This window comes from Leopardus geoffroyi, chromosome A2, assembly GCF_018350155.1.
Source record: "Leopardus geoffroyi isolate Oge1 chromosome A2, O.geoffroyi_Oge1_pat1.0, whole genome shotgun sequence".
Lineage (NCBI taxonomy): Eukaryota > Metazoa > Chordata > Mammalia > Carnivora > Felidae > Leopardus > Leopardus geoffroyi.
In genome coordinates, this window is record NC_059331.1 from 10333241 (window position 1) to 10346508 (window position 13268).

At 54.8% G+C, this 13268-nt stretch overlaps 1 protein-coding gene across 1 annotated transcript; it reads right to left on the reverse strand.

The window, feature by feature from the left end:
* Positions 1–8: 8 nt before the first annotated feature.
* Positions 9–4392, reverse strand: NDUFB7 (NADH:ubiquinone oxidoreductase subunit B7). The gene is made up of 3 exons (XM_045492272.1): positions 4206–4392; positions 628–796; positions 9–204 (listed from the first exon to the last, which is right to left on the reverse strand). The coding sequence occupies exons 1-3, from the start codon at positions 4315–4317 to the stop codon at positions 72–74; spliced, it is 414 nt and encodes a 137-aa protein (XP_045348228.1). The 5' UTR covers positions 4318–4392; the 3' UTR covers positions 9–71.
* Positions 4393–13268: the final 8876 nt, after the last annotated feature.

A 13268-nucleotide genomic window follows, 5' to 3' on the forward strand; every position in this document is an offset into this window, starting at 1 on the left:
AGGCAGGGTTCCGGCTGAGGGGCCCGGAGGCTTTTATTTATCGACTGGTCCACAGGGTGGGGGCAGGTCCGCTACAGGGCTACCTCGGGGGCCACCTCGCCGGGCCCCTGGCCTTGGGCCACGTCTGCCGCCCGCTGCTCCCGCCGCTTCTTCCGCTGGAGCAGCCTCCGTTCCCGCTCAAACTCCTTCATGCGCATCACGTAGCTGCGAGCAGAGCAGAGCACGTGAACGGGTGTCAGGGCCCCTGGCCAGGTCCTCCCAAGCCCCAGGAAGTGGAAGGGCCCGGAATGGGCGTCCCACGGCTTTCTGGGAGGCCTGAGTAGGAAAGACCTACCGGCGAGTGGCTGCTTTAAGTCTGGGGTCTGCCGAGCGGGTGCTGGCTGGTTGACAGCGAGCCCTGGGGCGGAAGCTGGGCCTCCCACCAGGAAGCCTGGCCTGGCCATTCCTCCAGGTGGCCTCGAGACCACCCGTCCACCCATCAGGGCCCTTGAGAGTCCTCCTTCCACCAAGGTGGGGCCGGGCCAGGCTGGGGCGTGGGCCGGGGTTGAGGCCAGGCCAGGGGCTGGGGCCGGGCTGGGGTGCGGGGTGGAGGCCAGGCCAGGGGCTGGGGCCGGGGCCAGGGCTCACTCGAGGTGCTCGCAGTGGTCCCAGTCGTGCTGCTCGTGCTTGCAGGCCAGGAAGTTGGGGAAGCTGTCACGCTTGCACTTGAGCAGCCGGATGAGGTAGTGGGCGCAGTAGTCTCGCTGCTGGAGCACCAGCTGCGCGTCATTCATCTGCTGCTGTGTGGCCACCATCTCTGCAAGGAGCGGGCGGGCTCGTCGGGGTCTCGCTGCTAGACACCCGTCCCCACCATCACACCTGATGCCAGGCGGACCCAGCGGGCAACGTGCAGCTGGCGGCCACGGATCAGGGTCCGTCTCTTCCCTTCACCCCGGGGCACCTCGACATCTGTGCTGGATCCTCACCTCCCTTCCCTGGGTCTCCTTCCACCCGCCCCCCCCCTCGACCCTGGGCTCACTCTCTGGACAGGCCCACCCTGCAGGGCCCACGCTCAGAAACACTTTCTCCCAGCGTGTCCCTCTGCGGGGCGCACCCCGGCGTGGGGCGTGTTGCCTGGCGGACCCGGACCTCAGCTTTGCCCTCTGGGCCGGCCTCCGCTTCCTCCGCTAAGAAATGGAGTCATGGTCCCCCGCCCCAGAGTCCACAGTGAGTGCTGCCTGAGCGAACACATGGGAAGTGCCCAGGCTCGTGACTCAGAGCTGAACACTAGCTCCAGGGTCCTGGTGGGTGAATCCCCTTTCGGGGGGCCCAGTGGGGCTGTTAGGAACTGGCCACATACCCCAGCCTGTGCCCACCGTGCCTGGTGACCTGCGTTCCTTTCTCGGCCTCCGAGAGGGCTCAGGGCAGCATGGGCGCCCAGGACCCAGCCTGCCGGCACCCTCAGGGGCCACCTCCGCTCCCCTCGACATCTTTCTCGGTCCGGCTCCTTCCCATCAGCACCAAAAGGCGTCCCCGGCAATCTCACGCTCTTCCCCTGGCTGGCTTCCCTCCCCTCTGCCTGTCTCTCCGGCCCAGGCCCTCACCTCCTGCCCCTGCACCCCGCTCTCCTCCAGCTTCCACACCCCACCCCAGCACTGCTCACACGGGGCTCTCACCAGGGCCTCCCAAGATGCCAGGACCCCGTGCGTGTGTGTTTCCTTCTCGAACCTCATCCCCACAGCTCCCTGGGGACCACCCCCTCTTCACGTGCCCTCCCGCTCCGCGGCTGCCCAGACATTAAATGTTGGCTTCCAGTGGTCCTTGCTAGGAGCCCTCTGCGCATTCCAGTCGGCGGCTTCGATCGCTACTCCCTGGGGATGAGCCCCAACCTGCTCCCCCCACTCCCTTCATCTGAGCCCCAGGCGGGGGTATCCACCTGCTGGCTTCCACGGCAACGCGGCGCACCCGGGGCTCCGGCATCATCCCTCAGCAGCCAGGATTTACAGAGTGCCTACCATGTGCCGGGTGTTGGGGGTACAGTAGGAACCATGCCAGACAGGGACGCACGCCCTTGAAGGCAGACGCAGACCACACAGATAGAACTACAGCATTGCAGAATGTCCGGCAACGGTCTGGAGTAGGGAGAACAGTAAAGCAAGGGAGGGAGGAGCGGGGTTGGGGGCTGCGTCACAGCTTTACGTGGAGGGGGTCCCTCAGGACTGGCATCCGAAGGCGGGGGAGTGAGTCACACACACACCTGGGGGAAGAGCACTGCCAGCCGTGGAACAGCAGGTGCAAAGGCCCTGATATTCAGGATGCCCCAGGGATCAGCCTGAGCATGCCGTCGGAGCTGGAGGCAGGGGCCCGCTTGGTGGGGGCGGGGAGGGTGTCACAAACTCTGTTTCGGACCTGCTGAGTGGGAGATGCCATACAGGTAGTGCACCTGTGAGCCCGGAGTTCAGGGTCCAGGCCCGGCCTGAGATGAAAACTTGGGAGCATCACAAGGCGTGTGAAACAGGGGGTCTAGCAGACACACCCCCAGGGATTGGCGGGAGTGAGTGGAGACAGAAGGCCCAAGCAGCGAGGCACCTCAACAGTCACAAGACAGGGACGTGGGCAAGAATCCTGAGGGAGCGTCAGCGAGGTGGGTGGGCGTGTGGGGGCCCGGGTGACGAGGGGTTTCCAGGAGGCGACCGCGGCGGGTCGGTGAGAAGTGACAACTGACAACGGGGTCCAGTGGTACGCGCGGCGTGGGGGTGGGAGGGAAGCGGGACAGCAGCCCCTTCAGTGAGGTGGCAGGAGACCGCTGGAGGGGATTTTGAAACGGCAGGAGCAACAGCGTGTTTGCACATTGACGGGAAAACCAATGCCGCGAGAGGGGAGAACGGCTGGGGCAGCCCTCTCATAGGTGAGGGGGCACAAAAGGGTTCCTCTGGAGCGGGGGCGGGGGGTGCTTAGCTAGAGCACGGGCAGATCGTGCAGAGTAACGGGAGAGAAGGCCAAGGCCCAGGGACGCAGGGAGGCCAGGTGAGCTCTTCTGGTTGCTTCTGGCTCCTTGACGGGTGGATGTAAAGTGACCAGCCGACGGAAGTGGGAGGGAGGTGGGAGAAGGTGCCAGAGTCACAGAGAAGGTGGGGGACAGTGGTCTAGGAAGGCACAAGGGCCACCCGAGTGCCAGGGAATGTGGCGGGAAAACCAGTAACATGAAGGGTCCGCCGAGGGGAGCAAAGGGGAGACCAGTCAGCGAGGTTGGGGGTTTCTCTCCCGTGATACTCAGCTGCACCTCCTGCCAGGAGGGAGAGCCGAGTTTCCGCAGGTCAGTGGAGCACAGGCCCGTGGGATTATGGGCAACGCCAGGGGCGACGGGCAGTGGATCAGGAGGTGGGGGGACTGATGGACTGCAGGTGCAGGCGGGGCTGCAGGACTCTCAGGATTCGGGGCACCGGAGGCGTCCGCCTCCTGGTTCTCTCGAACCCAGACCTCTCTGCACACCACCGGCTTCGGTCGCCCTGCCTGTGGCCCGCCCAGCAGCCAGCACAACCTTTTGGCAAAGCAAATCTGGTCAGAAGCACCGACCCTCCCCTCTCCTTGTATGTCATCTGGCCGATTCCTACGTATCCCTCTCAGATCTCGCCTCCAGCCACCGACTCCTGGGAGCCTGCCTTGATATCCCCCAGGGGCGGCGCCCGAGATAATGCCTGGCTCCGCTGTCTCTCCCACGGGGCTGGGGCTCTCTTTAGTCACTGCCTGATGTATGCGCGGTGCCCGACCCGAGACCCGGCCAGGTTGGCCCTCGATGTGCTTGACATTACTCATTTAAAAAAAGAAGCAACGAGCGGGACAGCATGTGCGGCGCGAGCCCCCGTTTCGCTTTGTGTACACCCCCAAACAGCAGCGATATCTGGATAGAGGTACGGTGGACACGCCCCTTCCGTGCTAAGCCCTCCCCTGGCTCCCCAGTGATTCCGGGACTGAGCTCAGCTCCGACCGCCTCATTAGGCCCCCGACTGTCACTCTCGCCCCCGGGCTTTTCGCTCACACCGTGACTTCTGCCTGGGATGCCTCCACACTCAGGCAGGCTCACGCGTGTCCTCCGGACTCTTCCGGGCCGAGACCAGGGCTGAGCCCAGACACAGCACGAGAAGCCCGAACCCAACCCCGGGGACCCCGGGATTCGGGGGTTCGCGCCCCGAGCCCGCCGGCCGCGCCTGCGCACTGGGCCTCACCGCGCTCCTTGCGCCCCGGGAAGCCGTAGTCGGGGGGGAAGGTGGGCATCCGCTGGGGGTCGGGTTCCCCCGACGGATCGGTCACATAGCGCCGGGCGAGATGCGCCCCCATGGCTGCAGTAGCCGCAGGTTCCTGCAGCCGCCGGGGTCACCTCGCTCCTGCCCGGAAGCACTGCCCCTTCGCCAGCCACGGCTTCCGGGTTGTGCAGGCCGCAGCCGGGATCAGGGAGATGAACGACTCCGGAGGACTTCCGTTTTCTCTGGCTCCACCTGGCGGTCAGGCGGAGACAGCACAGGCACAGCGCGTCCTTTCTAGGGATCAGGTGGATTCCAGAAGGGGGGCTTCCTGCTTCTGGAAACCAGCGGGGCAGGCGATGAGGGACAGTGGGGCCAGGGGCCAGGGGCCTTTCCCTCCCCTCCCTGGGCGCCTCTGGTCTCCCGGGGCTAGAGCATAAATGAAAGTTATTTTTCATAGTGTACAGTATTTCCCCCCAAAAACGTTTTTCCTCTAGAACTTTTTGACTTTGTCTTAAAAAACAAAACGAAACAAAAACAAAACCCTGCACAGTACTGGTAATATAATTAGCAAACATCAAAAGTTTAAATACAGTTACTCACAATCAATATTTTAATTGATTAAATTGAATTCAAATAATCAAATAAAGTTATTTATAAATAAAAGTATTTCAAGCTGACATTTTAAATAAATCCCATTGGATACTTCTGTAAAAATAAAATAAGATGCAATTGTAGATGCATTTCTACATGCATAAAATAAGATGCATTTCTACCCTGGTCATGATCCCAGCGCCGTGGGATAGAGCCCTGAGACTGGCTCCGCGCGGAGCGTGGAGCCTGCTCAAGATTCTCTTTTTCCCTCCCTCCTTCTCCCCCCACACTTTCTCTCTCTCTCTCTCTCAAATAATAATAAAAAAAAAAATCTAGGGGCGTCTGGGTGACTCAGTTGGTTAAGCGTCTAACTGTTGATTTCGGGTCAGGTCATGATCTCACAGTTTGTGGGTTGGAGCCCCACCTCGGCCTCTGTGCTGTGCCCAAGGGCCTGCCTGGGATTCTCTCTCTCCTTCCCTCTCTCTCTGCCCCTCCCTTGCTTGTTTGCTTTCTCTCTCAGAATACGTAAGTATTTTATTTAAATAAATATTTTAAATATTTCTCTCTCAGAATAAATAAATACTTTAACTACACTTTAAACAAAGTAATAGCTTTATAAAGAAAAAAGATGCAATTCTACTAGTCCTCTCATGGCCACTCTAAAGAATTGGTATTACACTTCACGCTTGTTACATTAGGGCTTGCATGTATGAAAATTTAAGAGTACAGAACACAGTTTAATGCCGCCGGATACGCTTCTTGGCCTCAGCGTTCAACTGTACCAAATGCTGTGCAAATTTGTTACTGTCCGGAAACCCGCACAGGCTCACAAAGAGGAGTCGTTCAATGGGGGCTTGGCAGTGTCTCGTGCACCTGACAGAAAGGAAGTTAGATCGTGTCATTCCTCGGCTGCAACCCTCTCCTCGTCCCTCATTTCATACGGAGTAAAAGCTGGACCCAGCCCCAAAGGGTCGGACTCAGGAGGTATGGGGTGGGTTCCCAGAATCTGCATTTCTAACAAGTTTCCGGGTGATGGCGATGTTGCTGGTCTGAAAACCACCCTTGGGGGAATTGCTGAGCTGACTTTCACGTGCTGACACGGAGAAGTGGCCTCAATACGTTATTAGGTGGAGAAAACAGGCTCTCGAGGATGGACCCACGGTGTCTGAGACTTCCTTTCCAGGGCTACTTGGGACCTGACCCAGGAGCATGACATAGAGTTGTGATTCTTGTGCTCTTTCGGACTCCAGGGGGCAGCATTCACACTGCAGTCTTTCTGAACGGCGCTCCTGGAATTGTGCAGTGCACCATCTGCACAGCTGTACCAGGCAGCCCAACCTTGTTCTGGATGTCTCTCCTCCCCCTCCCTTTCTCTGGGCTTCAGCTGCTTACCCAGAGGTGACGGGCTGCGTAAGCGTCTATGCGGTCAACAGATGAATAACCGGAGAGCGTGGTTTGGAGGAGTCAGTTAGGTGGTCGCACGAAAAGCGCTCACTGCCTGGTATACAGTAGGCGCCCAGTACTTGCTTCCCACGATTACTCGTGTCTGGGCTGCACCCTAACTGGAAGGCAGGAGGCGGGGAAAAGGAAGCCGCGTTGCAAACGGAGCGGGGCGGCCAGGAGGGGGCGCTCTCGCGCCCTACCGCCCTCCTCCATAGCCGACCCTGCAGGAGAAGAGGTGCCTTGCTGAGCTTTGCTCCCTCCGCAGGGAGGGTGAAAGAGTTCCTTCTTGGAGGCGACGGCCCAGCGGATGAGACAAGGTCACGACTCAGCCAGTGAGAAGCCAGCACACTTGCAACTCCAGATTTGTTCCAGCGGACTTTTTGTATATAAGAGGCCCTCCGACCCCCTCTTTCCTTTATAGAAGAGCGGGCCTCCCCTTGGTTCTCTGGTCTCGCCTGTGGTTTGGCCGCACCTTGCTCATCCCGGGGTGCGATTCTCTGCTTTTTCCAAACACACTCATTTTGCTGGTCAAATAATTGACTGTTTTATTTTTTTTTTTTTTCCGGGTTAACAAAGGGCAACCAGAGAGAAAGCTCCCGGACCAGTCATTTCACTAGAGGCTGAAGGGTGGGGGGAAGGGGCCCATTTTTGTCCCGAGGGCCGTGGACTCGAATATCTCAGTGTGGCCTGTGCATACTCAGAGTTGGGACCTGGGGGAGATGGTGTCAGGGGGACGGTGATATGACGCAGCCTGTGGCGGGGTGAGGAAGGGGCCGGGCCTTGGCCAACGGTGCCACGCAATCTTCCTGTTTTTCTCCACTAACCATTTGACAAAGAGACTTTCCGGTGTCCCCTGCCCACCACCCCCGTCCCCTCTCCCCCCCTTCCCCTCTCCCCCCCCCCCCCCATACGCTGGTTCACTGCTCACAGCCCCCCACCCCTCCTTCCTGCTTCCCTCGCCACCCTCTCCTGCCTCCTGTGGCCTGCCCCAGGCAGGTGCTGTCTTAACATTTCGCGAGCAGAACAGTCTCAGAGGCCCAAGTGGGCCCCCGGGGTGGAGAAGGAAATTCTGGGCGGTGTCTACGCCTTGCCACGGTCTGCTGGATGGGAGATAGGAAGCTTTGGGTAATTCGGTTCAGGGGGAGGAGGAAAAACAAGGTCAGCGAGGCCTAGAAAGCCCCTGGGGCAGGCCTTAATCTGCCCACGGGGCAGAAAAGATGGCATTTGTGATCTGGCCCTGGAGCCGCCCTGGGATTGCGGCTGCCTGCGGGGAGGTTGGCTGGTTGGTGTTGGAGGGATGAGTGAGGGGCTTGGCCTCCTGGGTGGCCTTCGTCAGGGCTGGGCAGGTAGGCCAGTCACTCATTCATTCAACAAACACCCATTGGACACCTACTGTGTGCGGTGTAGCGGAGCTGAGCTGTTAATGGGGGGCAGACAGGCAACGGACAAGAGAAAGAACTGAGGGATATGGAATGTCAGATGGTGACAACGATCACGGAGAATTATAAAGAAGGAGGGTTGGGAGGAGGGTCGGTTGTTAAAGAAACGCTCACGGAGAAGGGGGACATTTCCTGTTTTTTTGAACACACCTCAGGGCCTTTGCACAGCCTGGATTCCTCTTCCACCAGATAGCCAGCCATTATCCGTGGCCTTCCTCCATGTCCTCCAGTCTATTCCAGTTTCAGGCTTTTCCCCGATCACCTTTTTATTTAATTTATTTTATTTTATTTTATTTATTTTTAACATTTTTTTAAAAGTTTATTTCTGATAGAGCAAGCGAGCATGAGCAGGGGAGGAGCAGAGAGAGGGAGACACAGAATCCAAAGCAGGCTCCAGGCGCTGAGCTGTCAGGACAGAGCCCGACGTGGGGCTCGAACCCACGAGCTGTGAGATCATGACCTGAGCTGAAGTTGGACGCTCAGGCGCCCCACCTTTTTCTTCTTTTTAAAAATTGAGATATAAATGACACATGACATCATATTAGTGTCAGATGCGCAACAAAATGCTTCTACATATGTGTATATGGCAAAGTTATTGCCACAGTAAGTCTAGTTTGCATCCACTCAGAGTTACAATTTTTTTCTTGTGATGAGAACTTTATTTATGTACTTATTTGAGAGTGAGCGAGCGAGCGAGCGAGAGAATTCCAAGCAGGCTCCACGCTCCGTGCAGAGCCCAACGTGGGGCTCAGTCTCGTGAACCCCGAGGCCATGCCCTGAGCCACTATCAAGAGTTGGATGCTTAACCGATGAGTCACCCAGGCGCCCCGAGAAAGACGGATCTTTATGAGTGTTCCCTATTTGGCTTCTTGTGAACAGTGTTAGTGAATGGATGGGTAGGCAACCCTGTAAAGAACGTAGAGAATTGCCTAGAAAGATGTTTCCAAGAGTGTTACTCGGGGGAAAAAAAAAAAACGGCCAAAAAAAAAAAAAAAAAAAAGGACTCTCAGCAACTTTCAAATATACCCCATCCCCTGCTTCAACATAAGCATCCGTGCCCTGTGTCGCCCCCCCTTAGCCCTGCTTTCGCTGCACCCCCCGCAGTTTGATATGGCATCCTTTCACTTTTCGTCAGTTAAAAATATTTTTAATTTTCAACTTCCTCTTTGACCTGTGGGCGTGATTTAATTTCCAAACACTTGCGGGTTTTCCAGATACCGTTCTGCGAGTTCTAGTTTAATTCGCGTCCGGTCTGAGAACATGCTTTGTGAGATTTCCATTCTGTGATCTTCCTTTGTGTTGTGTTGTTGTTGAACAAGGTATCCCAGTACCCTGGAATATAGCGTAACACATGGGGAGTTGTCAACACGTATCTGCTGAATGGATGAAATGGACAACTGAATCCCCGATCCCCATTGGGCCTATCAGAAGACTTTTGCTCAGAGATGTTGTTCTACTCCCCTGGGGTCACGCAGCAAGACTGGGGCAGAGCTGGGGTCAGCCTGGGCCCGTGGCCTTATGTATGCCCAGTTGATGGGACTGGATTCCTCTACCAGGTCCTGAGCACCCACTGTGTGGCCGGCCCTGAAGGATGGCCTTGGCCGTGTGGCCATTACCAGCTCCCAGCGAGACCATCTGGCCTTCGCCGCCCTGATCTTGCCCCAGATCCGCTCACCTCAAGGGGCGCCCTTGGTGGGGCAGAGATGCTATCAGTCCTCTTGGCTGGTGCAACCTCACCTTCGTCCCCTCCCTTCCCTCTGACCTCACACATCCTTCTGGAGCCTTGTGGTCCAGGGTATGCTCAGCAGACAGGCTCCTTTTCTCAGGCGAGTCTCTATTTCCCCATCTGTAGAATGGGAACGGCTGTACCTACGCCTCAGGCAGGTTGGGGAAGTTTTGCACGTTACTTCTTGCAGTGTTACGGGGAAAGCCCAGCCCTTGGGGTGAGCTTTCCCTGGAGAGGGAGGCTGGTCTGCTGCAGCCCCCCCCCCCCCCGCCCCAACTTCAGCACACACCTTCCCCATGTGCTGGCAAAGATTTTCCGCTTGTGGAGACTGTGGGTTGCTTATATTGATCTGTGAGGCAAGCAATTCTATTTTAAGTTGATGTTGTTCTGAATGTCTGTTACAGCAACCCAACCTAATATCCTACCCTAGCACACGCCGGGTGGGATTTCCTTGTTGCTTAAGCCTTAAGCCAGTTTGCGTTTCAATGCCTTTTACTTTCAGCAGAAAGCCCTTATGAGGGGGGGGAATTGGGGTCTTGCCCCTTGCGGTATGGAATGGTTTCCTATGGTTACCATGGCAAATCCCCCCAAATTTAGTGGCTTCGCACGACAGGAACGGGCTCTTTTACAGTTCTCGAGGTCTGAAGTTCAAATTGTTGGATGGGGGCTGAACCCAGGTGTCAGCAGAGGATCCCGTGGGAGAATCTGTTTGTTTGGTTTTTAAAAATATTTTTATTTTATTTATTTTTTTAAATGTTTATTTTTGAGAGAGACAGAGCATGAGCAGGGGAGGGGCAGAGAGAGAGGGAGACGCAGAATCCGAAGCGGGCTCCAGGCTCCGAGCTGTCAGCCCGGAGCGTGACGCAGGGCTCGGACTCACGGACTGTGAGATCATGACCTGAGCCAAAGTCAGACGCTTAAGCGACTGGGCCACCTTTTTTTTTTTTTTTTTTTTTTTTTGCCTTTTCAAGCTTCTAGACCTGCATTCCTTGGCTCATGGCCCCTTCCTGCGTCTTCAAAGCCACCAGCATGGTGTAAAGCTTCAGAGGAAGGAGAGAGACACTTGAGGCACAGACACACAGGGAGAGGCCGGGTGACCACGGAGGCAGACACTGGGGGACGCGGCCGCAGCCAGGGAGCATCAGGAGCCCCAGATGCTGGAAGAGGCAGGAGAGGGTACCCCCCTAGAGCTTCTGGAAAGAGCATGGCTGTGCCAAAACCTTGAGTTCAGACTTCTTTCCCGCCAACGCTGAGATAAAATAGATGTTTCGTGTATATTCAGGGTGTGCAAACTGATGATCTGATGTACGTGTACATTGTGAAATAGTTACCATAACATATCCAGCACCTTCCAGACCCATTCTATGAAGCCAGCGTTACCTTGGTTCCCAAACCAGACAAAGACCCACTCAAAAGGAGAATTATGGGCCAATATCCCCGATGAGCCTGGATGCACAAGTTCTGGACAAGATACTAGCAAACTGAATTCAACAGTACATTAACAGAATTTTTCAACCTGATCAAGTGGGAGTCATTCCTGGGCTTCAGGGCTGCTTCGAGATCTGTGAATCAATCTGTGTGATACACCACATTGATAAAAGAAAGGACAAGAACCAGATGATCCTCTCACTAGATGCAGAAAAAGCATGTGACAAACCACGGCATCCTTTCTTGAGAAAAATCCCCAAGAAAGTAGGGATAGAGGGATCTCACCACTCTCACCACTGTTGTTCAACACAGCGTTGGAAGTCCCAGCCTCAGCAGACAACACAAAGAAATAAAAGGCATCCAGATTGCCAAGGAAGGAGTCGAACTTTCACTCTTTGCAGATAACACGATACTCTAGGTGGAAAACCTGACAGGCTCCACCAAAAACTGCTAGAACTGTTACCTTACAGTTACTAGTTCCCTTTCTTTCCCTTTCTTTCTTTCTTTTCTTTCTTTCTTTCTCTTTCTTTCTTTCTTTCTCTTTCCTTTTTTTCTTTCCTCCTTCCTTCCTTCCTTTCTTTTTTTTCTTTTTTCTTTTTCTTTCTTTCTTTCTTTCTCTTTCCTTTTTTCTTTCCTCCTTCCTTCCTTCCTTTCTTTTTTCTTTTTTCTCTTTCTTTCTTTCTTTCTTTCCTTCCTTCTTTCTTTCTTTCCTCCTTCCTTCCTTTCTTTTTTCTTTTTTTCTTTTTCTTTTTCTTTCTTTCTTCCTTCCTTTCTTTTCTTTCTTTCTTTCTTTTTCTTTCTTTCTTTCTCTTTCTTTCTTTCCTCCTTCCTTTATTTTTTCTTTTTCTTTCTTTCTTTCTTCCTTTCTTTCTTTTTTCTTTTTCTTTCTTTCTTTCTTCCTTTTTTCTTTTTCTTTCTTTCCTCCTTCCTTCCTTTCTTTTTTTCTCTTTCTTTCTTTCTTTCTTTCTTTCTTTCTCTTTTTTCCTTCCTTCCTTCCTTCCTTCCTAGAAGATCCAAGATCTACCCTTATAGCAAATTTCAACTACACAGTACAACATCATCAATTATAGTCACATCATTGTACACTGATTCCCCAGAACTCATTTATCTTACATAACTGAAACTCTGCTCCCCTTAACCAACACCTACCCAATTTTTGCCTCCTCCAGCCCCTGGCAACCACCTGTCTGCCTCTATGAGTTCCACTCTATGGAGGGCAAGGGCAGAAGGCAGGCAGACCAGAAGGAGGCTGTTACTGTAATCCGAGCAGACGGCTTAGACTGGGAGGTCAGACCGGCTCAGAAGCTGGTTATGTTGTGAAGGTACAGCCACCCAGGATTCCTAACAGATTTGCCAGATTTCCAATATCTAGGGTATCTAACAAACCAGCCCAAACTTAGTGGCTAAGAGTCACTTCAGTGACAGTCACAGATTCTAGGGGACAGGGCATGGTAGGGACAGCTGGTTTCTGCTCCACAACGTCCGGGGCCTCAGATAGGAAGATTCAATGGGCGGGAGGTTGAATCTACTCTACAGTGACTCTACTGTCCTGGGGGGCTGCAAACATCAGGAGGTGTCTTCACATGCATGTCTGGCACCTGGGTGGGGACAGCTTGAAGTCTGGCCTCAGCTGGGACTGTTGAGCAAACACCTCCATACGGCTTGGGTTTCCTCGCAACATGGCGGCAGGGAGCACGTGTTCTGACACAGCCAGGTGGAGGCTGCATGGCAGCTGTCAGTCACACCACATTCTGTGGTCAGAAGAGAGTCACTGCCACCGTCCCAGATTCAAGGGGAGCGTTGGACTCCTGCGCGGACTGGCGAGGTCACGTTGCATGAGCACATGTAGGACAGATACTGTTGCAGCCATCTTTTGAAAATTCAACTTGCCAGAGCCATGAAATGAGAGAAGAGAGGAGTCATGGGTGATTCTCAGGCCGTTGGCCCCAAAGGCTGATGGCAGGCCTTTGGAGAAACACAAGGCAGGCTGCCCACTTGGGCAGAGCACTCCAAATGGCTCCAGCCTGGTTACCCCACTGTCTTCACTTGGCTCTCAGGGAACTCCCACGTCTGTGCTGAACCCAAAGATGCGGCCACTCCTCCTGCAGCCCCTTCCCACAGGTCCCTGGTTTGGGATCAGAGTCAAAACCTCATCCCTTGCTTTACCAATGAGGTGGACAGACTTCTCTCTTCAACTCTCACTTTTTAATTTTTTTTTTTTTTCAACGTTTATTTATTTTTGGGACAGAGAGAGACAGAGCATGAACGGGGGAGGGGCAGAGAGAGAGGGAGACACAGAATCGGAAACAGGCTCCAGGCTCTGAGCCATCAGCTCAGAGCCTGACGCGGGGCTCGAACTCACGGACCGCGAGATCGTGACCTGGCTGAAGTCGGACGCTTAACCGACTGCGCCACCCA